This window comes from Lissotriton vulgaris, chromosome 9 (assembly GCF_964263255.1).
Source record: "Lissotriton vulgaris chromosome 9, aLisVul1.2, whole genome shotgun sequence".
Lineage (NCBI taxonomy): Eukaryota > Metazoa > Chordata > Amphibia > Caudata > Salamandridae > Lissotriton > Lissotriton vulgaris.
This window is the reverse complement of record NC_141697.1, coordinates 896,952,332-896,979,990: the sequence shown is the minus strand read 5'-3', so window position 1 is coordinate 896,979,990 and position 27,659 is coordinate 896,952,332. Positions and strand designations below refer to the sequence as shown.

The 27,659-nt window shown below is 45.7% G+C and overlaps 1 protein-coding gene across 11 annotated transcripts in view; it reads left to right on the top strand.

The window, feature by feature from the left end:
- RYR1 (ryanodine receptor 1) overlaps nucleotides 1–27,659 on the top strand; it is a 1,215,008-nt gene that overhangs the window by 370,555 nt on the left and 816,794 nt on the right. For all 11 annotated transcript variants that reach the window (XM_086938669.1, XM_086938668.1, XM_086938662.1 and 8 more), the window contains 4 exons: nucleotides 8,596–8,960; nucleotides 10,916–11,048; nucleotides 12,056–12,216; nucleotides 18,299–18,464. In XM_086938669.1, the coding sequence (XP_086794795.1) occupies nucleotides 8,596–8,960; nucleotides 10,916–11,048; nucleotides 12,056–12,216; nucleotides 18,299–18,464 (825 nt within the window). The remainder of the gene's footprint in view (nucleotides 1–8,595; nucleotides 8,961–10,915; nucleotides 11,049–12,055; nucleotides 12,217–18,298; nucleotides 18,465–27,659) is intronic.

The following is a 27,659-nucleotide window of genomic DNA, read 5'->3' as shown; positions in this document are numbered from 1 at the left end:
TAGGCAAAGGTTGTATTAAAGCTCTGCAAGCATTATACATAAACCCTAAGATAAGACTTAGAGTAATGGGCGAGGTTAGTGGAGTAATAAACATCGGGCGAGGGACACGACAGGGTTGTCCCTGTTCCCCGTTACTCTTTGCCTTCTACATCGACTCCTTTATAAGTAGAATAGACTGCAATAGAAATATCTTACCGGTAATATTAAATGGGCATGAGACCAAAATCCTAGGCTATGCCGATGATTTGGCGATTACATCACCTGAACCAATGTCGGCGATGGCAGAAATAGAACGTGAGGCGGATATCTTTGGGGCATTATCAGGGTATAAACTGAGCCAAGGGAAGACACAAATTGTGGTCAACAGCAAAATTACATTGGTAGACCAAAGAGTGACAGATTCGGCGGTCTATTAGGGTATAACGATAACGGCAGATTTAGCGAACTTAGTGGAGAAGAATCTTACCCCAGTGCTTAAGAAAGCAGGGAAAGATTTTGACAAAATGAACAATCTACATTTGACAATAATAGGCCGCTGTAACATAATAAAAATGTTATTTCTCCCTAAAATTTTATATCTTTTTAGGGCGATCCCATTAAAGTTTAATGGGACTTGGTTCAGAGAGATAGAAGGGAGTGGCGAATCGGTTCATCTGGGTAAAAGGCAGAACACGTAGAGCTATAAAATGTATGTCTTTGTCTAAAGAATGGGGGGGTCTAACAGTGCCTGATTTCAGTGTATATTATTGGGCAGCAGTACTTCAATATGCAAGAGGCCTTCTGGGGGGAATTATTGAAGATAAGTGGAGAGGTAGTGAGGGTATCCCAGACACATATGAGCTTATAACATCAGTGGCTAAAGGTTGGCTTTTAGCCTATAACGAGGCAAATTACTACAAGTAAGTAAAATTTAAGACACTGGGTGCCGCAATGTCAGTATGGACCTCGGTCCGGGAAAGGCTAGGCATTGGCAGGATGAACTACTATACTCCCGTATTCCAGAATCCCTCACTACCGATGGTATTCCATGACAATGTAATGAAATGGTGGGACGGGCTTGGCATTAAAACTATAGGGGATTTTATAGATCCCACTGGCATAATCACATTTGACAAAGCACAGCGCCTATACCATCTAGAACGCAGAGAATTTTTTAAGCACCTGCAGATCAGATCTGCCCTATTGAAAAAACAAGGAGGCAACATGGTATTTAACAGAGAAGATGTCATAGAACAAGTACGGAGAGAAGAGGGATGCACAATTTCACATTTACACGAGGAGCTGAGTCAGTATTCTGAAGATGATCAGGGGAAAGTTGCTGAAAAATGGCGAGGGAAATTGAATCTAGAAGGGGGCGAGTTTGCAACTTCTCTTAAACTGGGCAATACTGTACTAAAGGTAGCAAACCTGCAGGCGCAATATTTCAAAACTATCCACAAGCTTTACTACACCCCATATAGAATAGCGCGTTGGGGGGGGGGAACAAGTGGCATAACCTGCCCTCGATGCCAAAGTGACGAAGCTGACACAGTGCACATGTTCGCCTCCTGTCCAGGTCTGGATCCATTCAAACAGTCATTAGAACAGTTTATAAGTAGAATGTTGGGGATTTTGGTAAACTTAACTGATGAATTAATGATACTGGGTGTAGTCAAGGAGGGTATTTCTGTAGACCATCAAGAATGTCTTTTTTTAGCGATAAGCAGGATATGGATAGCTTGGTTATGGAAAGATCCAAATTCTCCAACATTCCAACAATGGATCTTGCGGCTTTTAGCTACATATAATTATGAGAAAGCATTATACGAAAAAAAGGGCCGGAAAGCTAAACAGTTGGGGAATCGCATTTGGATTCCAATTGAAGAAGGGAAGCAGAGGCTGGTAGGAGGTTAGGGCGGTACTTGCTACATGGTGGTAAAAAGGATGTACTTTGTGGAGAAATTCTTATCTTATTTAACGCTGTAAATATCGATCCTTTGGTTTCTTTGCTGTATCCTCTCTCTGCTAACTTAGTTAATTTTGTTTTGATTTCTTGATAAGAAGTTTCAATTGAATGAACTCACTCTGTGTAATTATGAAATATGAAATATGAAATGTTGTTTTGATGATGAACAATAAAAATATTTTTTTTAAAAGAAAAAAAGAAACAAGGTGAGCTTCAGTCATGCTTTCCACTATATTTTGAGCAGCTGCTTTCTAGTCAGAATCCGAGCATGTGAATCTGTGAAAGATCCAATTTTGGAGCAGAAAAGTTACTCCCAGTAACTGCGGTCCTCTATCTTTGGCATCTTTAATGGATTGGCGTGCATGCTCTCTACTTCCACTTTAGTGAGTCACATTTATTCCTATCTGATAGGGACATAAAGCTACAGATTCCTTATCATTGAATTTCCCAGCGTCGGACTGAATTCAGAAGATTTTTCTTGGAGCAATATGCCTGCGCACCGGTAGCTGTCGCCGGTCGTCTTCACGCAACGTCGTAGGCGCCGTTGTGACGTCTACATCACCTATATAGGCACCACCTCGGCATGCTGAAGTCAGTTATTTTGTTTTCGCGCCAGCCTGCGCAGATCCGTGAAGAGAGCTACCCTGTCACTTTTTGACAGCTCATTTTTGACATTTTGTCGAACCCTTTTTTGGTGTGTAGGTTTTTCCGTCACATCTAAGAAGACTTATGGTTTTGAGACATGCAGCACCTGTCACTGCGCCATGTCGGTGACGGACCCACACCTGGTTTGTCACTGGTGCCTGAAGCATGAACATGACTTGAAGTCGTGCTCCGAATGCCCGACCATGGCTCCGAGAGCTTTGAGGGAGCTATCTTTAAAGCTGCTTGCGACCTGGTGCTCAGCACAGCATCATTCTCCTGGGAGGTCTCATTTACATTCCCGGTCGAGAGGAAGGTCCGGGCACCACTCCTGGAGTGCCAAGTCTTTGTCCTCCCACTCGAAGTCATCAAGTCGGTCAGGTAAGAAGCACAAGAAACATAAGAAGTCTAAGCATTCTTTGACGTCTCCCCATCCGTCGGCCAACGCAATGCAGGAGTCTCGGCACTCTAGGCCTTGTTCCTCTGAACCTGCACCTGGGTCAGCTCTATGCCTCCCAGCCTCCCCAGGAGCCAGAGAAACCCACGCCAAGCTCAAGGAATTTTATGATACAATGTGCTTCATATTTCGGTGGCTACTCCCTACCGGTGCACCTTCGGGCCCCAGAGGCTCAAAGGGGGCTCCATCGTGTTACACGCCGTCAGTTCTGGAGCCAATGACCCCCCACCACCCATGGATATGGGATGACACCGGTCGTACCACTGCAACCTTCTATGTGCCGATCCCGACGCCGAGACACCAGACGCTGTTGTCGCCCACCAACGGTGCCAGCCCCATTCTTATCCCTAACGACCCAGAGCTAGATCGGTTCCTACTGATGCAAATACTGGGGTCAATTGAACCCTTAGGCTCTAGTTCGCTTCCTCAGCCCTGTTCTGAAGGGCTAGGAATAGAGGAAGATTGGGAGGGTTCACTGGACCCTTTACAATAACAGCCTTATCAAGAAACGGACTGGTATGAGGAACTGAGTGAGGCCAGTGGACTGGATAACTCTCCAGATTCTGGCCTGCTTTCTCCACTACCATGGCTATGGAGGAGGGAGCATCATGTGCTATGGTGGTGCGAAGGGCAGCTGAAGTCCTGAGCCTTCAGCTCGCTTCCGTGGCAGTCAAGACGAATATCTTAATGCAGGTCTTGCAGCCTGGTGTCTACTCCTCGGAACCCTTGCTGCCTTTCTTTCAACAAGGTCTTAACTGATGTCCTGATGGAAACCTGGTCCAAGCCCAGGAGAGGGGCTCCTGTGAATAGGACAATTGACTGCCACCATCGCCCTGCACTGAATAACCCAAATTTCCGCACCAACCACCCCACCCCCGAGAGCTTGGTGGTCCAAGCCTCTACCTCCCAAGGTGCGTTCCCTTCCACACCCCCTTACAGTGAATCCAAGAGGCTGGATAATTTGGGTAAGACATTTTTTTCTTCCACCAGCTTTGCATTACAGTTGGTGAACACCGCATGTTTATTGGGACACTATTCCCAAATTATGTGAGAAACGATTCCGCAGATGCTGTCACGGGTCTTGGAGGAAGTCTGGGCCATCCTCTCCCAAGCAGTATCAGACAGGAGTGATGCGGCAAAGTTCACCATATGTTGTGGCCCCGACAGGACCGAGTCCATGGGCAGAGCGATTTGATTGATGGTGGCTGCTCGACGCCACACCGGTTGAGGACTTCTGGCTCTTCAGGGGTTGCCCAGGGCTCTCTCATGGTCATGCTCTTTGATGGCACCGTTTCTTCGGAGACAAGACAGACATGGCCCTGCAGCACTTTAAGGACTCTTGGGCTATGGACAAGTCCTTGGGCCTCTCAGTGGCCACTCGTCCCCAGTCTGACTTTCGCCCCTTTTGTGACTACAGAATGGACTTTCAACTGCACCAGCTATACCCCAACCACAAGACCTCATAAGTTCAACAACCTCGGTGCGGGCTTGGGCATACCACGTTCTGACCCAGTGGGTCGGGCGGCCAGAGGCCGAGTCAGTCCACCACACCCTCTGCAACCTCAGCCTTCAAACCTTCCTAGTCCGACTCTTAAAGATCATGGAAGGCCAGTAGGTGGCAGGATCAGCTATCACCTCCACCCCTGGCAGAACCTCACCTCAGACAGGTTAGTCCTCCAGATAGTCTACTCCCTCCCGGCCTCCAACTTACGGCCGGCTGATGGAGGATCACCTGACTTTGCTTCAGGAGGAAGTCATAGAAAGGTTTCCGGCGCTAGAAGTAGGCTGTGGTCAGCATTCTTGCTACTTTCTGATCCCGAGGAAGGAAAAGGGCTTGTGCCCTATCCTAGATCCGTCTGTCCTCAACTAATTCCTTAAAAAGTAAAAGTTCAAGGTGCTCACTCTAGCTCAGGTCATGTCTGTCCTGGACCCTGGAGACCGGAGGGTGGCGTTGGACTTGCAGGGCGCCTATTTTCACATTCTGGTCCTGCCTGCTCAGCAGCGCTACCTGGGGTTTATGGTAGACCATGAGCCCTTTTAGTTCATCATGCTCCCCTTTGGCCTTACCAGCACCCCTAGGGTGTTCACCAAGGTGATGGCAGGGGTCGCAGATCATCTGCACAGACCAGGGGTGCCAGTCTTCCTCTATCTATACGACCTGTTGAAGGCAAGCTTGCCCCAGGTTGTTTTCTCCCACCTCTAGACTCCAGCATTCACTAGGGTTTACTATGAATGGGCCAAAGTTACAACTGACTCCCTCTCAGATGCTCCTTTTCACCGAAGCTGTTCTGGCCACAGTGCAGTTTCGGGCATACCCTCCTGAACGGCGAGTCCAGGATAGCCAGGCTATGATACCGATGTTTCAGACTCTATCCTGGCTTTCGGTGAGAATGACTCTGAGGTTGCTGGGGCTCGGCATCCTGCATCCTGCTAGTCACACATACAAGATGGAATATGCCGGCCCTGCAGTGGCAATTGAAGTTCCAACGGGCGCAGCATTAGCGGATCCCTCCAACACGACATGGTCCAGATCTCTGAAAGAACCTCACAGGTCCTGCAGTGGTGGCTAACCGACTGTGATTCTGTCAGAGGCAGGCCCTTGTCCCTTCCCTAATCAGACCACACAGTAGTGACAGATACATAATTTATTGGATGGGGCGTCAATCCGGGAGAGGTGGAGATCAGGGAAATCTGGTCTCCGGGGGAATCGGGTCTCCACATCAACTTGCTGGAGCTCAGAGCGATTCGCTTGCCTTTAAAAGCCTTTCTTCCTTCAATCAAGGGCAAACTGGTTCAAGTGTTCACAGACAACACCACCGCCATGTGGTACTGCAACCAATAGAGTGGGTTGGGGCCTTGAACCCTTTGTCAAGAGACCCTGCATCACTGGATGGTTCAACACCTGGCAGGCTCTCTGAAGGCCAGGGTGGACTAACTCAGGTGTCGACGCCTAGCGGATCATAAATGGTGTTTCCACCCAGAGGTGGCACAAGGTCTCTTTTAACATTGGGAAGAGCCTTCGCTAGATCTGTTTACCACTGCTGAGAAGGCGCAATGTCAGCAGTTTTGCGTGCGGGAGTTTCCAAGGCGGCTTTCACTCTGAGACGCTTTTCGTCATGTGTGGAGTGCAGGACTTCTATATGCCTATCCTCCAATACCACTCCTGTCCAGAGTGCTCAGGCAGATGAGGGGCAACCGGCCCCAAGTTATTCTTGGGGCGCTGGACTGGGCACAGAGAGTCTGGTATCCCGAGCTTCTATAACTGAGCATCAATCTTTCGATCAGACCGCCACTTCAGAAGAATCATCTGTCACAGCAGCAAACAGGGGTCCTACACCCAAACCTGTCAACTCTACACCTTCTTGCATGGAGATTGACTGGTGGCAGTTGATAGCATTCGACTTTCCTCCCGAAGTCTGTAATTTTGTTTTGGCTGCCAGGCATCCCTCTACCAAGGTTGTGTACACCTGCCAAGGGCACAAATGTGTAAAATATTGTACAGAAAGGTATATTGATCCTCTTTCTGCTTCCTTGTCTCACATTGTGCTTTTTATTTTGATCCTTGCCCAGCAGGGCTCAGCATTGGGCACTTTCAAAGGGTATCTTTAGACCCTGTCTCTTCCTGAGACTCCCAGACCAACCCTCATTATTCAAATCTCCCAATGTAAATAGATTCTTTACAGGACTTGTACATATGTTACCACCTTCTCCTTTCATTATGCCTCAGTGGGACCTTAATGTGGTTCTCACCTTTCTAATATGAATTTGAACCCTTGCAGAAATGCCCCCTCCGGCTACTTACTATCAAAACAGCCTTTTTTGTGGCACTTATATCTGCCAGGAGGATGAGCAGATTGCAGGCTCTGTGATCAAATCCTCCTCTCCTGCCCATCCTCCCTGATAAGTTAGTGTTTGGCACGAGGGTCTCTTTCTTACTGAAAGTGGTAACACCATTCCATGTGGGGCAATCTGTGCCTTGCCCACTTTCCACTCTCCTTAGCACCCCTCTAAAGATGAGAAGAAAATCCACCTTCTGAACTCAAAAAGAACGTTGTTGTACCTTAACCGCACTAAAGAGTTCTGGGTGGACGGCCAACTCTTTGTGGGGTACGTTTGAACAGAAAGGTTGTGCAGTGCAGAAGAGGACTAGCTCGCGATGGGTCATCCTCTGTAACAAAATTTGTTACGCTGTGGCCAAAAAGCAGGCTCCTGAAGGCTTAAGGGCTCCTTTCCCAGAGCTAAGACTGCTACCATGGCATTGCAACGCAGAGTTCCAGTCCCCGACATTTGTCAGGCAGCAACATGGGAATCACTGCACATGTTTACCAAGCACTACTGCCTGGACAGTCAAGTCCGGAGGGACAGCCTTTTTGGTTGCTCTGTCCTTCAGGACTTCCTGGTCTAAACTTATCTGCAGTCCCTTCACTGGGGGTGGTATTGCTTGGGTATCTATTCAAAAGTAAGGTATCTGCAGCTAGATGTCGCTATCAGATGGACAAGTTACTTACCTTTGGTAATACCTCATCTGCTAGAGAAATTATCTAGCGCCAGATTGCTAGCCTAACCACCCATCCCCCATGCACTGTGGACAGGGTTTTAGGGTCAGGTCTGATCCCTTTCAGGACCCTAGTTGTTCAAAACACACCAATGTTAGTGCACTTCATGGCTCTGCGCTACTGGCGTATAAAGTTGTGAAAAGTAACTCAGGTCAGCGCGCCGAGGTGGTGCCTATATAGGTACAGTGGACGTCATCACAGCGAGGACGTCGCTGACGACATCACCGGCACGCAGGGATATTGCTCCTTCCGGATCCAGTCTAACGCCCTGAAAATTCAAAGGTAAGGAATCTGCTGCTGGATCACATCTCTACCAGATAAGGCATTACAAAAGGTAAGTAACTTGTCCTTCAAGTCATGATGAAATCAGCCATGAAACCCTCAAAGGTGAGTGGAGCTCACAGTCTCTGCTCCTCTTTGGTTCAGGTTTATGTAAACCAATGACATGGGCAGGCTTTCCATCCTAAACTTATTACCATTTTGGTATTCACAGAAGGCACTTACTCATTTTGGTATTCACAGAAGGCATTTAGGAGTCCTAAAGTTAGGAGTCCTAACTTTACTACTCCTAAACTGAGAAAAATCCTAATTTTAAGACTTTCAGTATTCACAGAAGGCATTTAGGAGTCCTAAAGTTAGGACTTCTAACTTCTGTGAATACCGAAATGAGTAAGTCCCATCAGTGAATACCAAAATGAGTAAGTGCCTTCTGTGAATACCAAAATGACAGTAAGGTTTGGATTTTGTCTTAAGTTAGTTCTGTGAATCGGGCCCTAAGTGATAGTTTATTACCATTGTTTTTTGATGTTTTTACCACTGTTGTTTAATGTTTACTACAGAGATTTCCAGCCTGAGGATGGGGGCTTGTGCAAGCATGTGAATGTATGAATAATGTGCTAGAGAATAGCAGACAGAGAGAAATATGTTTTCTTTTAAAATATTACTTATTGACTACCTTGCTCCTATACCTAAACAACTCATTTTGCTATTGACAGGTGTCTAGGATTGACGGCACAGTGGACAACCCTCCTTGTCTAAAGGTGACCCACAAGACGTTTGGTTCTCAAAACAGTGACAACGACTTGGTCTTCTACCGTCTCAGCATGCCTGTTGAGTTTTATGACACCTTCAAGGTTACCCCCGGCACCACCCCACTTACTCGCACCATGACCATTGTGGAGGAGGAAGTGCAAGATGTTGATATGGATTCTGAGTTCGAGGTGCTGAAGAAATCAGCTAGCCGCAAGGAGGCTGATGCAACCAATGAAAAAGATGCAACCAACAAGGAACATGCCAAGGAACTAGCCAAGCTGGAGAATGAAAAGGATGTGACATCAGAAAAAAGCAAATCAAAACGAGGGTGAGTGAAAATATTGCAGCCAACAACCCGTCATTCTAATACAGGGGGTGGAAGGACATCACATTGTTTTCATAGTGAAAGGTAAGGTCAGTTAGAAGGATCTCAATACTGAAAACCTTCCGGATGGTGTTGGCAACTGAAATTTGGAATTGAGAACACAATGGATTCAATTCATGACTTTATGCCCCACATTACCCGAGTGACTACATTTTAGGAAGTTGAGTAACTGAAGGTCACTGGAGTAGCACACTTTTACCCTCTGGAAACTGAACCGCCAACATTTTCACTAAATACTATATTAAGCATTGTCCACAATATAGCCACCAAAGGCAGAGTCATTAAAAGAAAGATATTTGGTAGTGGGGAAGGATGGATATGGATAATTCAGTGGGGTCAGGTACAATACCCTTATTACTGTTCGCAACAAACCCTCACTTCCCATTCTATCCTAAATATTGGCCTCTCACAACACAGCTTCACTCCACCACCTCTTTGGAAAACTCAAAGGGGCATATTATCAAGGACCGGTGTTAAAATTATCGCCGTTTCAGCGGCAGGAAACTGCTGCTAAAGCAGCAACAGTGGGCTTGATAATATGCCCTTGTGAATTGCCATAGAAGCCCATGTTCTGGTGTTAACATGGGTTTCTATTGGAATTCTTGAGGGCATATTATCAAGCCCATTATCGCCGTTTTAGCAGCAGTTTCCTGCCGCTAGAACGGCGATAATTTTAACACCGGTCCTTGATAATATGCCCCAAAGTTTCTACCAGCCCCATCACTGGACTCTCTGCTAAACAATACACCAACATCTGTAAATAAATTAAGTGAAATAAATAAAACAGGAACTCTCATGAGTAAGAAATGGTCAAATACTCTTTCTTGGAGGTAACACTGTAATAGCTTCAATAAAAAGTGTCATCTTAAGACTGTTTTGTCCATAGACCCAAGTTTTTTAAGTGCCTTTCTAGGGCTTATAAAAAATGATCACAAATATAATAAAAATGTAAACAACATTCTTAAGGACTTCCAAGGATGTTTATATCTGGTTTGCCACCTTATGGCGAAAGGCGGCGCAACCTTTACTGCTGTAGTCTGTGCTGCAGGAAACCATCTCTGTGTGATTGGCTCATACCGACTACCAGGATTAGTTGACATTTACCTATTTTATTTCTAAGCCTCCAAAACTTACATTATAAGACTACCACAAAGTTGGTAACCCAGGACATGTCAAATGTTCAGATTCCTTTATCTCCCAATGGAGTGATGCTATTTCTTGTTACTTCGAAAAGATCCTTCAAGGCTAAGTCTGCACTCAACCCATCATTTACCTAAATCATACATCCCTTCCCAGCCATCGTGTTTTTTTGTGCCTGGGCAGATGATGTGTGCCCACTGCCTACTTCCACAAATTCCAGCTAATGTTATTTTATTCTTCTAGCAATACTTTATCTGCTGATGTGAAAAGTTTTTTTTCAGAACTATGGTTGTTCAGAAAATATACGCCCTGGAAGACTTCTTGTAATTGGAACCCAAACTTTCAACCTCTAACCAACTTACACATAATTTTCCTTTACTAGACTTTCGTTATTTCGACACAGGGCTAAATGGACAATGGGGCATAGCTCCACACAGTAGGTTTTAAGAGAGTAGGCTCAGTCAACACAGTGTGTAATAGTGATAGCTCTCCAGTGCTGTTAATGGGGAATTTGGCTTGTTACAACGCTAGTCATTTATCACAACGTGGTCGTTAAAACAACTGCGTTGTTACCACACAAAGCCCCTATTATGCAAGTCATTACATCGACTTGCAGTAGATGGCGCGCTGACATTAGAAATGTAAAATTTACTTTTCCAACTCCAGCTTACATAACAGTAGGGACGGTCTACCTCTGACTGATGAGGATGTACCATTTTGATTCTGCGTCTTCCTGACTGAGTGTGCTCTTTTCCTAGATTCTTGTTCAAAGCTGCCAAGAAGGCCACTTTTATAACGCCGCCGCCTGTGGTGCCTGCAATGCCACGCCTGATCAAGGACGTGGTTCCTGATGACCGAGATGACCCGGAGATCATCATGAACACCACCACGGTGAGCAGCTAAAAGGGAAGGGCAGTACAAGGGTCAGGAAGTTCTGAGACACTCTGCATTCATGCTGAAGGGCAAATTTAGGGCAGTTTGGATAAAACCTTCTGATTCAGTGAAGAATGTGCTTGTGGGCTATCTAACATGCTCTTGAAAAGTAAACTACAGAAAAAAAATCAACAGCTTTATGATACATTTCTAGTATAACATTTTATTTGCCTAATTTTCACAAATTGGATTACACAATTCACATGGGCCTTTTCATTTCTCCTTTCTTACCTTTTGGTTCTTTCACCTCTTAGTCCCTTATTTGTGCTTTCAATGACTCTTCCTCTGCAACTCCCTTCCAGCTGTCAACTTATTTCCTCCAAACCTTCCTTCATCTCTTCCCTCCTCACCTCTTTCTAACCCTTTTGCCTCTCTCCGCCCCTTCATTAGTTACATTCAGCTCTTTACCATTTCACTGTGGCTCTCCTTCATTCACTCGTCCTAGTTTTGCGACATTCATTATTTGGGTACAGTCTTGTCTCACCTTTACTGGGTGCAGCGTCCATTTTATAGCTGTTGCCACATTAAAGCACGTGACCAGGGTCATATTGGGACGGAAGATAGGCCCAGGCACCAAAACAAATGGAGCCCCTATTAGGGAATTAGACGGCTCAAAAAGGACGCTCCATGTTTGCAAATTGGTGCAATTTTTAACTCGTAAAGATTTGCTGTACCTGTATTTTGTTATGTATGAAAGACTGCATGCATTTGAGCTTGCTGTAGGCAATATTAGTTTTAATCTCAGGGAAATCAACAGTAAAACAGACCACAAAACAGGCCCACATAGAGCCAACATAACGGGTCACACGTTGACCTGTCCGAACAGTTCTTCGGGCACTGCCTTATTACCGTATAGGCGAGCCCCACCCTGCACGTGGCTCATGCCATCTGTGGTCAGTGTGGTGCTCATGGGCTGGTTTGGACTTGGAATCTGATTTAACTACCTCGCTCTCTCGCCTTTACAGTATTTCTATTCTGTCCGTATCTTCGCCGGCCAGGAGCCCAGTGGCGTCTGGGTTGGCTGGGTGACTCCGGATTACCATCTCTTCGATCTGAACTTCGAGCTCAATAAAGTCCGCACTGCGACCATCACCATGGGGGATGACAAGGGAAACATCTTCAACAGGTAAATCACTATTAAGTAAAGTGAGTTCTTTAAGAGCACAGAATTAAGCTCACGTGTAATGCTCTATTTTCATACATTACATACTTAAAAAAGGTAGAGCTTTCAAAAGTGAACTACTTGCTCAAACCACCCCATGAAGTGGTTTTTGAGAAACCTCCAGGCAACTTTGTGAAATTCACTTAGTTGTCAATGTTTGTTGTTCTGTTTTATATCAAAATTTTTTTGAAAATGCTTCAAAAACTAGGGGTTGAAGGAGATGAAAATCTGCAAAACTTCTCACTTGAAAAACTCTTGTGCAAAAAAATGTGTTTGACCTGTCATCATTATTTGTGAAAGCCACTACATTTGCAAAAAGGGTGCCTGGGCAGCTGTGAACTGTCATGGCCCTCCTTCACAGTTCATAAAATTGAGTGTGATGGAGAAGCATGACAGCTTTTAGCTGTCTCTCTGTCATGTTGGCAATGAGATAAAGGCAGAGGTACAGCCTTGGGCCGTCATAGGCCTCCTTCACCATCATTTTTCTTAGGCTACGTCGAATTTTTAATTACTCTAGTGAAATTTGCCCAACTTTTAAATTCACATGTGCGTACCTGTATTTTTTGCTCATATGACTATATGGGGCTTATTTATGAGCCCCTGCATTACTTTTGCGCACCAGCAGCCTAAAAAATGCACCATGTTGGTCATATTTAAAAAGTGATGCATCTAGGTAGATGCGTCAGTTTGTAAACCCCTGTGTCACATTATATCTGTGCCAGGTATAATGTATGCAGGGAGGGCGTTCCGATGCAAGTAAGCCTCGTGGAAGTGACACAGTGAGATCTATGAGATTTCACTGTGCCACTTTCAGGATGCAAATGCCTCAATTTCTTACGCCGTCCTCACAGCAGACGTAAGACTGACGCAGGCACATTTGAAATGGGACTTGCCCATGTGAAAAGACCCATTGTTGAAGTTGCCTCACTTTTGTGACACACTTCAGCAATGCGTCATTTTTGCGCTTACAGTTACCTCAGAAATACTGATGTATCTGTAACTCCTTGCGATATGATGAGTCGTACTGTAAATATGACGCATCCGGCATGTCACAAGGATGGTGCAATGAAAAGTGACGCATCGCTCTTTTCACACAGCTATGCGTCACTTTTCATAAATGAAGCCCCTAGGTTTCTTGAGAAAACATTTCAATGGCAGACATTTTCTGATTGACCCAGTCCCCTGCCAGTACCTTGGGTCACTTTTTTACATAAGGGAAGCCATCGCACCCAAATTTCTTGCAAACCCTATCTGCGCAAAAATTGTTTTTGGTATCATTTTTATGCCATTAAAGGAGGGCTATGCCAGGTAACAGCTGCCCCTCTCATCTCTTTTCATTTGCAAACAGAAAAGGAGACATCTGTGAACTGCTACAGCCCTAATTTACCCTAATTTTTCTATCGATTAAGGAGGGTTGTGTGGTCTATTTGAAAATGAGTACAGATCACAGGACAACTGTGACATTGTCTCATTTGTCCATTACTAGCACTGTAGTAAAGGTGAAAAAGGTTTTGACAGCGGGCCCTCTGTCCTGTCGAAACCTGTGAAAATCCCAGCGAGGGAGCAGTTAGCTACCCTGTCTCCATCCTTTACTTTTTGCTCCCCATCGCTCTTGGATATAAGTAAGAAGCAACCATTAAACTACTGTCAATTATGACACCTATTTAACTCTCTTTGTGTGTTTGTGCTTGCTTGTGTGTGTGTGTATATTGGATATATATATATATATATATATATATATATATATATATATATATATATATAATGATGCAAAATGGGATTCAGAGGTACTACTTTATTCTTTAGGGAAGTGCCCTTTGTACATGGTCACCCCCACACCTTTTCCCCCAGTGGTGATGGTTATGCCTCTGAAAGTGCACAGAAGCCTGCAATCCAGGCCCCAGTACCAGTGCTCTTTCCCTAAAATATGATACATGTGAGTTGGTAACCGCAATTGGCAAGGACTTTAACCCCCTTATAAGTCCCTTGTAAGTGGTATCATTGGCACACAGAGCATGGGAGTTAAATGAGTCATCAGGGCCTGAAGCACTGATTGTGCCACCTTTAGTGACCCAAGTAAACAGATGACAGCAGCCCTGCCATTGCAGACTGCATGGGCAGTGCAGAGTGCTCAAGCTCGACTTTGCCCTTTCCACGAGTGGCAGTCACAGCACTATTTTTAATATGTGCCAGTCACCCCTAAGGTAGGCCTCCTGAGCCCAGGAGGTAAGGTGGATTATATTAAAGGTGTGGACATATAAGTGCAAACGTGCAAACTTATATGACCCTTCAGTAGCATGTGTTCATTAAGGGCTACCATAAGTGTTCAGGGTGCCATAGGCTAACATGGGCTAGTACCTGGGCACCACAAGGTTGCCAGTTCCATTAAGGTCCCACTGAAATTGTCATGTTTGGTATCAAACAACTCATCTCATGAAACCTGACATGCTTCTCATGCACCCGGTTGACTACCTTAGAGGTTACCACCTGGTTGCCCCTGTCTTTCCTATGCCCTGTCTGACAGCCTGCAGCTGCTGCCACGGGGACAGGAATCTGACCCCCTGCTGGGAGGTGTGAACTCTCCCAGAAGTCAGAAAATGCCTTCCTGGAAGGGAGGTGCCATCTCCCTCTCTGACAGGTGGCTAGTGAAGTGGGACATCAAGGCCATGAACTTCAAAGCTTCCACCGCCTCCTATATGCAACCAGGCTGCCTCCCAAATGAGAAAACAGCCAACCCACTGCCCCTACGCACATTTGCACCCATTTGTAGTTAGGAGGCGTGCACCTCCAGAAGATTAACACCCCCCCCCCCGATACCCCCCCCCCCCCTCCGGGTGTGGTCACCTTGGGCCGAATCAGCTTCTGGGGCTAGCAGCCCTTTGGCTACTTGCACCTACACTACTAACACCTCGAAATCTAGGATTTAGGGGCACCCCTGGCACCAGAACCTCAGATCTGCTTGAATTGCAGCTAAGTGCAAAGAAGAGACCTCTGCAAGCAACTTCATGGCCTTCACAAAGAAATGTGCGATAATCTGTACCTGTGCCAACTACCCTGCAACTGCACGACTCGTCCTGGACCAGAGATCGTTTCCAAAGGAAAGACGAACCTCTCTGTAAGTCAATGGCAACTGCAGAACTCCCTTGCACTAGAGGTACTGTTCCCCTGCAACCCCCTGGTAAATCGCACTCCCGGAACCAAAGAATCACTGGCCAGTCGAGGGATCCCCCAAAAGTAAAAGGTCTAATACATTGTTGGAAATGAAGTCATGAACTCCAGCAAGTTTCAGGCAGCGACATTTTACCCCCCAGCCTCCAGGGCGTTGAAGTCCTCCTAGACCTCTCCGCGGCCTTCGACACGGTCTGCCACCGCACCCTAGTGCAGCGCCTCAGCAACGTCGGAATCCAGGAGAAGGCACTGGAATGGATCGTCTCCTTCCTCGACGGAAGAACACAAAGAGTCCGCCTACCACCGTACAAGTCAGAGGCCACCGAAGTCATCTGCGGCGTCCCTCAAGGATCCTCGCTGAGCCCTACCCTCTTCAACGTCTACATGAGCCCCCTCGCGGCCATCGCACGCCAGCACAACCTCAACATAATCTCCTACGCCGACGACACCCAGCTGATCCTCTCCCTGACCAACGACCCCGCCACCGCCAGAGCCAACCTGCACGAAGGGATGAAAGAGGTAGCCGAGTGGATGACGACCAGCCGCCTGAAACTGAACTCAGACAAGACGGAGGTTCTCATTCTGGGCTCCTCGCCCTCCGCCTGGGACGACTCCTGGTGGCCCCCGCCCTGGGCACCGCACCCAAACCTCCCTCTCCATGACCAGACAAGTCAACGCCGTCTCCTCGTCGTGCTTCAACATCCTGCGCATGCTACGGAAGATCTTCTGGTGGATCCCCACGGAGACCAGGAAGACCGTCACCCAGGCCCTCGTCACCAGCCGACTGGACTATGGCAACGCCCTCTACGCCGGAACCACTGCCAAGCTCCAGAAGAGACTCCAGCGGATCCAGAACACTTCAGCCAGACTCATCCTCGAAATCCCACGAAACAGCCACATCTCCGGACACCTGAGAGAGCTGCACTGGCTCCCCGTCAACAAAAGAATCACCTTCCGTCTCCTCACCCAGGCACACAAAGCCCTACACGATCAAGGCCCGAGCTACCTCAACAACCGGATCAACTTCTACGCTCCCAAACGCCACCTCCGCTCTGCCAGCCACGCCCTCGCCGCCGTCCCACGCATCCGTAGAGCGACCACTGGAGGAAGGTCCTTCTCCTGCCTGGCCGCCAAGACCTGGAACTCCCTCCCGGCCGACCTGCGCCTGACCCAAGACCACCTCTCCTTCAGGAAGAAGCTCAAGACCTGGCTGTTCGAGCAGTAACGCCCCCCCCCCCCCCTTAGCGCCTTGAGACCCTACGGGTAAGTAGTGCGCTCTATAAATGTCTTTGATTGATTGATTGATTGAAGTAACTAAAAGCTGTGTTTGCTGCTACCAAGGCCTGTTGGTTGAAAGTTGGGCTACCACTACCTTTATTCGACGTTGTGCCTCGAGGGAATCCTGCAGCATCTTTAACCTGCCTCCTCAGTGTCCCCGATGTTGAGATTCTGCATCCCATTCCTAAACAGCACCGTCCAAGCTGCAAAACCAGCACCCTAGGCTCCCGTTTTAGCACCAGGGACAGCCAGGACAATCTGCACCCAGGCCCTTGAGCCAGATAAAATTCAGCTGACTGTCAGAGCCTGGTCCTAGGATCCACATCACCTTACCCCCAGTGGCTTTCACTGGACTTGACCTGCAAGTGACCAAGTGCCACTAGTGTGTTTTTCCATTGACCCCCAATGTTATCCTTTTACAATAGTTAAATGCACTGATTAATTTTTCCTTTTAAAATCCATACCTCCGGTTATAGTTATCCGATTGTCTTAGTGTCATTGTCTAAATTATATAAAAATCTGCTCAATTTATATAAATTAGTGTCGGATTTCTTTCAAGTTATGTCAATTGCTTATTTTCCATGTTGGTACTCTGAAATGCTTAAAACATGTACCTCTAGTAAATCCTAACTGCTCTGTGATACAGTACCAGGACTGAGCTAGGGATTTATTAGTGTGAACCCAAAGGACCTACTTGGGGTAACATGAAGGTATTACATAGTGAAGCTTACCGCACTTTTCTACATAATACCCCACTTTCCTACATATTCCACTCCTGGATATGTGTGGCTGAGGTGCAACATTTTTTGCTGGCGCTCCCTAAGGATTGGCACTAGAACACTGTTCAAAATCAGGCAATGAGAATTAAGGGAAACTAATGGATGTTTCCCAATACTTCTCACAGTGTTCCCTATTGAGGTACAAATGGCATGCTATTAAATCTCTGCACTATGTAGGCTCTTCCCTTCTTAAGACCTACAAAGCTTATGGACTTGAATGACTTTGCCACTTCTGCCTGTAGTCTCCGCTCCCCTTCCTATTGCTTATCCAGTACTACGAAGATTTCATGGTTTTAGAAGTGCTTTTAAAAAGCAACAAAATAAGTTTGGAGGGGATGTGGCGTAACGGCTAGAGCTACCGATTTTGAAACTAGAGAACCAGATTTGAGTCTCAGAGTCGGCTCAATATCCTGTGATTCTGGGCAAGTCGCTCAATCTTCTGGTGTAAAAAAAAATAAAACAATGTGACTGTCTGTAATGTAATTGGTGCTCATGTAAAGCGCTCCAATACCTTCAGGTAAGGTTTGCGCTATATAAAACTGCAAAAAAAGGTTTTATGTATAATTAATGTGTATTTTCATACATCCTAAAGCTTTCCACATTACATTATAAGCAGAAGGTTCATTCAGAAACATGTTCTCCTGAAGCGTTGTCACTTTATACTGATAACCATTACTCAACTTTTCTGGCAAAGTTATTTTTGATATAAAGGCAACACTTAACTTTATAGATAACCATTAGCAACCTCTGATATTACGATGAATGTCACCGAGTACTGCCAGTGGCTTCAGCCTAATCATTGTATCTCTTTCTACCCACAGCATTAAACGCAGCAATTGCTACATGGTCTGGGGAGGGGAGTTTAGTAACAACACTGGGCAAGCCCGCATAAGCAATGAAGACCTGGTAATTGGCTGCCTTGTAGATCTGGCAACTGGCCTCATGAACTTCACAGTCAATGGGAAAGAGATCAACACTTTCTTTCAGGTAAGTGGTGGCATGATTATTTTCCAGAGGTGTTTCATTAATATTGCAGTAGGTAAAACAGTAATCCTTCAGATATATTAATAATTAAAACTTGGACGGAAAATGTTGAAAATCCTTATATTTATTGCAGTGATTTGCAACACAGCTGCAATAAAAAGTTGAAATCGCATTTTTTTAAAACTATTATTCCTTCTTTGAGTACCTTTCACAACAACACATATATTGTATAAAATTGTTAAATATTTTAAAATATTTGTAATTGGTATTAATATTTAATTTATTTTTATTCATGTATGAAGTATTTACTTCCCCTACTGTTGCACCCTCTGGAGTTGGAATAGTAATTTTTACCCCTACGCTATCCAACGCTTTCCCTACTGTTGCACTCATTGGAGTGGGAATAGTAATTTTTACCCCTACGCTATCCAGCGCTTTCCCTACTGTTGCACTCTCTGGAGTGAGAATAGTAATTTTTACCCCTACGCTATCCAACGCTTTCCCTACTGTTGCACTCACATGGAGTGGGAATAGTAATTTTTACCCCTACGCTATCCAGCGCTTTCCCTACTTTTGCACTCTCTGGAGTGGGAATAGTAAATTTAACCCTCTCGCTATCCTACGGTATCCAATGCTTTCTCTACTGTTGCACTCTCTGGAGTGGGAATAGTAAATTTAACCCTCTCGCTATCCTATGGTAAAAATATTGTATATTTTTTGTTAATATTATGTTTATATATATATATATATTTCAAACAAAGGATACGGCACACCAAATGGCTTGTTGCTTATTTTAATAGCAAGCTCTCCCCCACCAACGCGTTTCAGCCACCAAGGCTCTGATCACGGTTGGTAAGTCCTTCCTTAATTTCTACTTATATACCCACCTCTGCCATTAAGTGGCATTGTGGGATATGTAGTTTCACAAAATGTCCACATTTTTTTACACAAAACAGAAAGACAAATGCACTTCTTATTTGAGTATCATAATGTTCAATATCCAATGTCATTCATTGTAATCAGGGTTAGTACCCCGCATCCTGCTATCATTTTATCAGTATTGATTGAGTGATGGTGTAGTACCCATCTCATATTGATTACAGTTCAGAGTTTTCTGGGGTCGCTTATTCCAAATGAACATAAAGTTCTTCATCATTATTGATGCCAGCCGGCTGTTTAGTTTTAAATTTAATGATGAGTCGCGATTCAGCTTGACGTAACCTGCGAGTTCGGTCACCTCCACGGTTACCTTCTGATATCATTTTGACCTGGACCCGGTCCCTTTGGCGAGCACCGGCTGCAGAGCGCCCTGAACGAAGGGTCACTTTGGAGATATATATATATATATATATATATATATATATATATATATATATATATATATATGTATTTTATTTATATATATATATATATATATATGTGTGTGTGTATTAAACTTTTTTTGTTTTTTTTGTTTTAAGTTACATTAATTATTTATTAATTTTAATAATTTTAAGTATTTTAAGTATGATTAAGTTAATTATATTTATTATTATATTAATTTTAAATTACTTTTAAGATATTTAAAAAATTCGATATTTTGACTATCTATATTTTTTACAAAGATTTTTTTGATTCGATTTTTTTGTACTTACCTGTTTGGAGATAGGGATTCGATATTTTTGTATTCTATATTTTTACTCGATATTTTTGTAGTTCTATATTTTTGACATCGATATTATGTCAGTGATCCGTTTGAAAATGGCAGCGAATAGGTGGTTGAGAATGCTTTATATGCTTTGTTTGAGTTGGTGCATCTACAGACAAGAATCACAATCACAGTTATCATCAGAGATATTCAAACTACACAGACAATGGACATGAGAATCTATCACCGACATGGTTCCACCACATTTTCTGCATGCACCAACTCAAACAAAGCATATAAAGCATTCTCAACCACCTATTCGCTGCCATTTTCAAACGTGCATGATTTGACAGGTATGAGAGTCTGTGAAAGCCAATCTTCTGCTTTCCTCTCTATTGCTGTTTAGTGTTAGTTTGAGTGGTGGCTGCCACCGAGTAGTACGGGTGCGGCAGAGGCAAGGGGAGATAGAGAAATAAATAAAAAAGTTACAATACAGCCGTTGAAGAACACACAAAGTGCGCATGACGGTTTGGCCGGCCCAAGACGGCCGACCAAACCGTCATACGCACTTAGGTGCCCCAACCACTCCTCCCCTGCTGGCTGTGATGACAGCCAAGACACGCTCCACCCCATGAACATGCTTGCCAATGGAAAAATAAAATGATAATAACATAGTGTTATTATCATTTCATTTTTCCTTTTTACACAGCTCAAAGAGCAGTGAGGCGACGCTCCTCCACCTTAGCAGAGGAGCCACCTCTGGTCAGTATGCCAGTGCGCATGTTTAAATGATTTTGCATGTCTCTGTGTACTGCTTCAGTTTCTTGTGTAAAGATGAGGCCTGTGATGCTGAGATAAGTGAAGTGACTGTGGCTGCACTTTTGCCCCAGAATAGGATAAACCTGAGGAACAGATAGTCTAAACCATTTTGCGGTCGCCGACCCTGTGATTCACAAAGTCACAGAGTTTGTAACCACAAAACGATGTATGACTATGTACTAACCCCCTTATGCAAGTTTGAAAGGCTTTTCTTGCTCTCAAAACATTTTCTGCAATTGATCACAAACCTCAGTTAGGAGGGGCCCTCAAATGATGTCCCCTGCTAATTGCGATTCACAATAACGTGTCAACGTTTTGTTATGTAATTGAGGGACAAGCCACTGCAAAGTTACCAACACTTCAAACAAGGTGGTAACATTCTCAGCAGGGAAGATGTACCCAAGGGACAGCATTCGCTGGGGACAGCATCCCCTCTGAGAATAGTGTTCTGTGGCCTTGGGGGGGGGATAGCAAGTGGTCCAGGGTACAACTGCCTGCTCCCTCCAATGTCTTTCTAAAAGGAAACCTTTTATTTTTAAAGTACACCTCTTCCTTTAAGGAACATGATCTGCTCCAAGAAACAAACAATTCTCTATTGAGAATGGAAAGTCATGGATATAGGTCTGCAGTCTGCCGCAGGGGTTGTAAATAGCCACCTGCCTAATTCATATTCATTAAGGAGGTCCTTTTGTTGCACCTTTGAATGGACAGTACATAATTTTCATACTCTATGTGTGATCTGACTGTTCCTACATTGACCTCTACGATCAGACAAAATTATGAAGATTTTTATCCTCCTTATGAACTATGTTTTAAAGCATATTCTGAACATCACACTAGTTCCAGAGGTGTTGTGCTATCAACACAAAGGCACTCTTTTACAATGTTATTTCTGTTTGTGATGATGGACTTAGCATTAAATATGGTAGATCCACGATGCAGCGTCAGTGATGCCTCAGGTTTCCTACTTAGGCTGAGTTAGTCGTAAGATCTGGATTCATAAAACGTAGGTAAGTGGGAAGAAAGCTTCTATTTTTGAGGAAGTGCTGCCTTCCGATAGACTGATCTTAATGTGAAAACATTAAACCCTACTCTTAGGGAGCCCACAGTGATGGCTTTTTGGCACAAGGGATGCAAAAAAGACACAAGATTGAAAACTATGGTCACAGAACCAGGATCCTTTGTTTCAAGAGAAAATCTGAAAGCAGACTTTATACCAATTTCAGTTGTCCAAAATAAAATTCTTCACCTCTGCTTCAGCATATTCCGTTTCTGAATCTCTACTCATCAAATAAAGAATGAGAAAACATAGACTGAAAGCTGTAAGTGAGTCTGCCTTGGAATTGAAGAGTTGCTAGAGTATACTTCTCAAGTAACGTGGTAGAAGATACTCCTGCTAGCCGGTTGAAATAAATCCCCGGAAGGATCAGCAGCAGTACCAACATCATCAGTAGCGAAGGCCAGCCAGAAACAATCATCAGCAGACTGCAATAAGTTCCCAACCAGTAGGTGTGCCAAAGGCAAGCCTGTCTGTGACTGTCCGCACCTGGACAGTGCTCAGCAACAGGAACCCCGGCTCTCCCTCCATCCACAGCTACTCCCGGCCCAAACTCCCCACCCTGGACTACAGACCCCATAGGAAGAACTGCTGCCACACCTCTCCTCACTCCACATCAGGACCCTTCACTTTTCGCCACTGCTTCTTCTCCTGCAACACAATCACAGCAGTGCACCCTACCTCCGCAACCACTCCAGCTACGACCTCCCCTGCCAACTCCCATGCCTTCTCAACATTCGATCCCTCTGCAAGCATGCAACTGATATATGGGACACCCGCAACGCTCTTACTCCAGACATCTCCTCCTCTCAGTAACCTGGATCAACGCCAACTCTGCACCCAACATTGCCGCTGCAATGCCCACCAGCTACGAGATCGTTCACAGTGACCACATCAACAAACACGGAGATGGAATCATCATCATCCACAAAGAATCTATCCACAGCTCTACCATGACCGGCAACTGCTTAACTCCCACTGAACACCTCCATTTCCAGCTCAGATAGATGACATAAACACCATCAAAGACATCCTTGCTTACAGATCCCCAGGACCACCCCCTGCAGTTCCTGTGACACCATCCCCAATTTCATCGCTACCCAAGCCATCAACACAAACACTACATTTTCCTTGGACACCTCAATTTCCAACTTAATGACCCCAATGATGCCAATTCCACCAACCTAATGAACAGAAAGCATGAACTACATCGGCCTAAATCAGATAGTCATCAACCCAAAGCACATCGCAGGACACTCCTAGACCCCATCTTCACAGCCAGCAACAGAATCAAATGCAGCCTCACCTCTGAGCTCACCTGGTCAAACCACATCATCATCCACTTCACTTACACCCCGGCCCCAAGCTGAGCCACCAGACCAACTAGCATCTCTCACCACAGTTGGAAAATAATATCCTAAAGGCAATGGACTTATGCCCTCACTCCTCCCCCCACCCAACCACTCCTTGGACTTCCAGCAGGCTGTCAAAAACTTCACCTCCTGGATCTCCAATTACGCCCATAGAGTCGCCCCCGCAAAACTCACATATCCAACAGATGCGCCAAACAAGGTAGCTGGTACGCACCAGAGCTAAGGGCCTCAAAACGCAATTGCAAACAACTGGAAAGGGGATGGTGCACCACCAAGGAGCCCACTGACCAAACTGCCTACAGGAACTCACTCAACCAGCACCACAGACTCCTGAAAGACACCAAAATGAACATCTTAGCCAACCACATCCAAGTCAGCTCCAACCTCAGCAAGGAATTATTCAGCATCATCAAGGAATTCTCCAATTCCTCAGCATTGTAAAACAGCATCACCCCCTCCCAAGACCTCTGCGATGTCCTCGCCGACTACTTCCATGATAAGATATCCACTATCTACAGAAACTTCACACCCCAACCTGCCACCGCTGACACCCTCAGCCTACTCAACACCACAGGCACCCCCAGCAGCCACAAGATCACCATATGGTACCAGCTCACCACCCAAAACACCCTGACATCATGCGCTCCGTACACTCAGGATCTCCTTCGGACCCCTACCCTCACCACAAGTTCAGCTCCAGAATCAACAACATCACTATCAAACTCACCACCATATTCAACACATCCATCACTTCAGCTACCTACCCGGATGACTGGAAACATGCCGGAATCAAACCGCTCCTCAAGAAACCCTCTGCCACCCCAGCAAGCTCAAAACCTACCTACTGATCAACCTACTCCCATTTCCTGCCAAAGTCCTCGAAAAGCTATCAAACAGCACCTCACGGGATACCTAGAGAACACCAATCTTCTAAACATTACTCAAACAGCCTTCTGCTCTAACCACAGCACTGTGACCACCCTCATAGCCACCACAGACATCAGAACCCTCCTGGACCAATGAGAATTGGCTGCCCTCATCTTTTTTGACCTCTCAGCAGCTTTCAACACCGTCTCCCACCACACCCTAATCAAGATGCTCCACCAGATCTGCATCCAAGACGACACCCTCAAATGGATTGTAACCTTCCTATCTGACAGAACCCAAAGAGTAATCCTACCTCTCTTCTTATCTAAACTCAAGAAAATCATCTGCGGAGTCCCTCAAGGCTTATCCCTCAGCCACACACTCTTCAAAGCCTACATGACCACCTTGGCCAATATCTTCAGGAACCAAGGACTCAACATCATCTCATACGCCAGCAACACCTAACTCATCTTCTTGCTATCCAAAGACCCCTCCACTGCGAAGTCCAACTTCTAACTCTGCATGACCAGCATCACCACCTGGGTGTAAGACAACTGCCTTAGACTCGGCGCAGACAAAACTGAAGTCATGATCACCCACCACCACGGTCCAAGCCTGAAACCTCGACATTCTCCTGAACAACAAACTCACCATAAAGAGCCAGATCAGCCCAATCTCCTTTTCCTGCTTTTTCAACCTCCGCATGCTATGCAAGTTCTTAAAGTGGCTCCTGGTTTCCACCAGATGGTCCATGTAACAAGCCCTTGTTACCAGACGCCAGGACTAAGGCAACGCTTTGTATCACATCAAATCTCATGAAGAGTCTGCAAATCATACAGAACTCAGTGGCTAGACTCATCCTGCACCTCTCCAGAAGGAACCACATCACCCCCAACCTAAGTAAACTCCACTGGCTCCCTGTACACAAAAGATGTCACCCACTCCTACAAAGCCCTTCACAACCAAAGATGAGCATACCTCAACCACCGCCTCAGGTTCCACCTCCCCTCCAGACCTCTTCGCTCTGCTTCTCTCTCCCTTGTTTACACCCACAAATCTGCCTCTGCAAGAGTGGAGGCCGCTACTTCACCTACCTCGCCGCCAAATCCCGGAACAGCCTCCCCATCCAATGCAGAACAGCACCCTCCCTCCACTCTAGGAATTAAAAAGGGGGATCTAGACCTGGCTCTTTGACTGAAACAAAGAGCAGTCAGACCCAGCACCTTGATACACTTACGGGTGATTAGCACGTGCTACAAATCCTGATTGATCCTTGATTTGATTGGCACAGCAGTGGGAAGACACATTACCAGTTACTTTCCAACAGGACAGGGTATATGATGACATATGGGCATTAGTTACTGTACAGAATGGCAGGACTGTGCCGCTACCCGGTGGACCAGTGATTTTACTTTAGTCTTTCATACTGTTTGAAATTGAATTTGAATTGACTTGATGTATTTTAAATGAAAAATACCACTGTTTACCTGCCAAAGCCTTGTGTGCTGCCGGCTTCATAGGCTCCCCAGCTGCTTCCTGGTTCCACCCATCTGGGGCAACCAATCACGGAGGGTGAGGGGCGGAGCATAGGCTGCTCCTGGCCATTTATGCCGGTCGCAGCCCGGGAGCGGGCACTCTAGGACTGTGCGGCTACCCGGTAGACCAGTGATTTTACTTTAATCTTTTATACTGTTTGAAATTGAATTTGAATTGACTTGATGTATTTTAAATGAAAAATAGCACTGTTTACCTGCCATAGGCTTTAGCAGCCAATGATAAACATGCCCCATTAAAAAACATTAATCTGACCCCTCGTCTTGATGCACAGAGATGGTTCTCCACTGAACTAAAAACTCATAAACTGGCCCTCCGCCAACTGGAAAGGAAGTGGAGACGGAGTTATTCACCAGAAGAAAAGAAACCTATCTGGCTGCTATGAGAGAATATAAAAAAGCTATTCTAACCGCTAAAGCCGCTCATTTCTCCTCCAGAATTCTGTCCTCTAATAACAGATCCAAGGAAATCTTTTCAATTGTAAATGAACTGCCCAATGCAGATGGAGTTACAACAAATCCCACACCCTCTTAAGCACTCTGCAACTCTCTGAATAACGTCTTCATTGAAAAGATTTCCACCATCAAAGCTAGAATTTGTACACGCGACCCCTCCCTGGGATAACCCCCTCAACGCCAGGAAATTCTCACTCTATCGTACAATTCCCGGCCATACCTATACAGGCATTTCAGGACCTAATGTCTAAAGTAAAATCTGGGTCTCCCACAGACTGTTGTCTGCCCCACATCTTAAAAGAAGCCTTCACCAGTCTTCCTGGGCCAGCCCTCTCCCCTCTGAATGAGACTTTATCCCAGGGCCGTGAACCTAAAGCTTTTAAAGAGGCAATTGTTGTCCCTCTTCTAAAGAAACCTTGGGCTGACCCGCAGATCCTGTCAAACTACCGTCCGATCTCCCTGCTCCCCTACCTAGCTTAGGTACTGGTGGCCCATGTGGCTAAGTGTCTTTCCAATTTCATTGAACAATCCAACTATCTTGATCCACACCAAGCTGGGTTCCGCCCTGCCCACTCCACAGATACGGTAATACTGGTGGTACTAGACTCCCTGCGAGAAAAGTTTGACAGTGGCACCCCTAAGGCCCTGGTGCTGTTAGATCTCTCTGCAGCCTTTGACACGGTCGACCATGGAACTTGACAGACCGTGTCAAAGAGGCAGGCATCCAGGGCTCAGCCCTCAGTTGGATTAGTTCCTTCCTAGAGGACCGATTAGTTCCTTCCTAGAGGACCGCTTCCAGTCGGTCCGCACAGCCCAGTTCCCGGCCTGAAGTTAAAAACAACACGCTAAGTCCCGCAGAGTTCCTTGCTCTCCCACCATTTGTTTACCTCTACCTTCTCCCTCTGATTCGGTCCCTTAAGGAAAGGAAAGTTGCTACTTTTAATTACGTTGATGATCAGCAACTAATGTCCACTATTGACAACTCATCTCAATCAGTCCTTGAATTCCAGACTACCATGCTGTACATCCGTCACTGGATGGACTGCAACCATTTAAAGCTTAACTCAAGCAAGACCACTCTGGGGCCCACATTTCTGGCCACTGGAACTGAGACCCTCCCCTACCCCCTCTCCCAAAAAGTCTTTGCATCACAAAAAACGACCTGTCACTAAACACTCAAGTTGGCTCTGTGATTTCTACATGCTTCTTCCAACTACGAACGATTAGAAAGATCAGCAGACTACTCACATGGTAATTGCTGATACAGGTGGCGATAGCCACGGTCTTGTCCCACTTAGACTATGCAAACTCAGTCTACCTTGGTATGCCACTTTTTCTAACTAAACGTCTACAGCTGGTGCAGAACCAAGCGGCTAGACTGATCCATCAGCAACCTAGGTGGCAACATGTCACTCCACTCCTGAGGAAGCTGCACTGGGTTCCCAT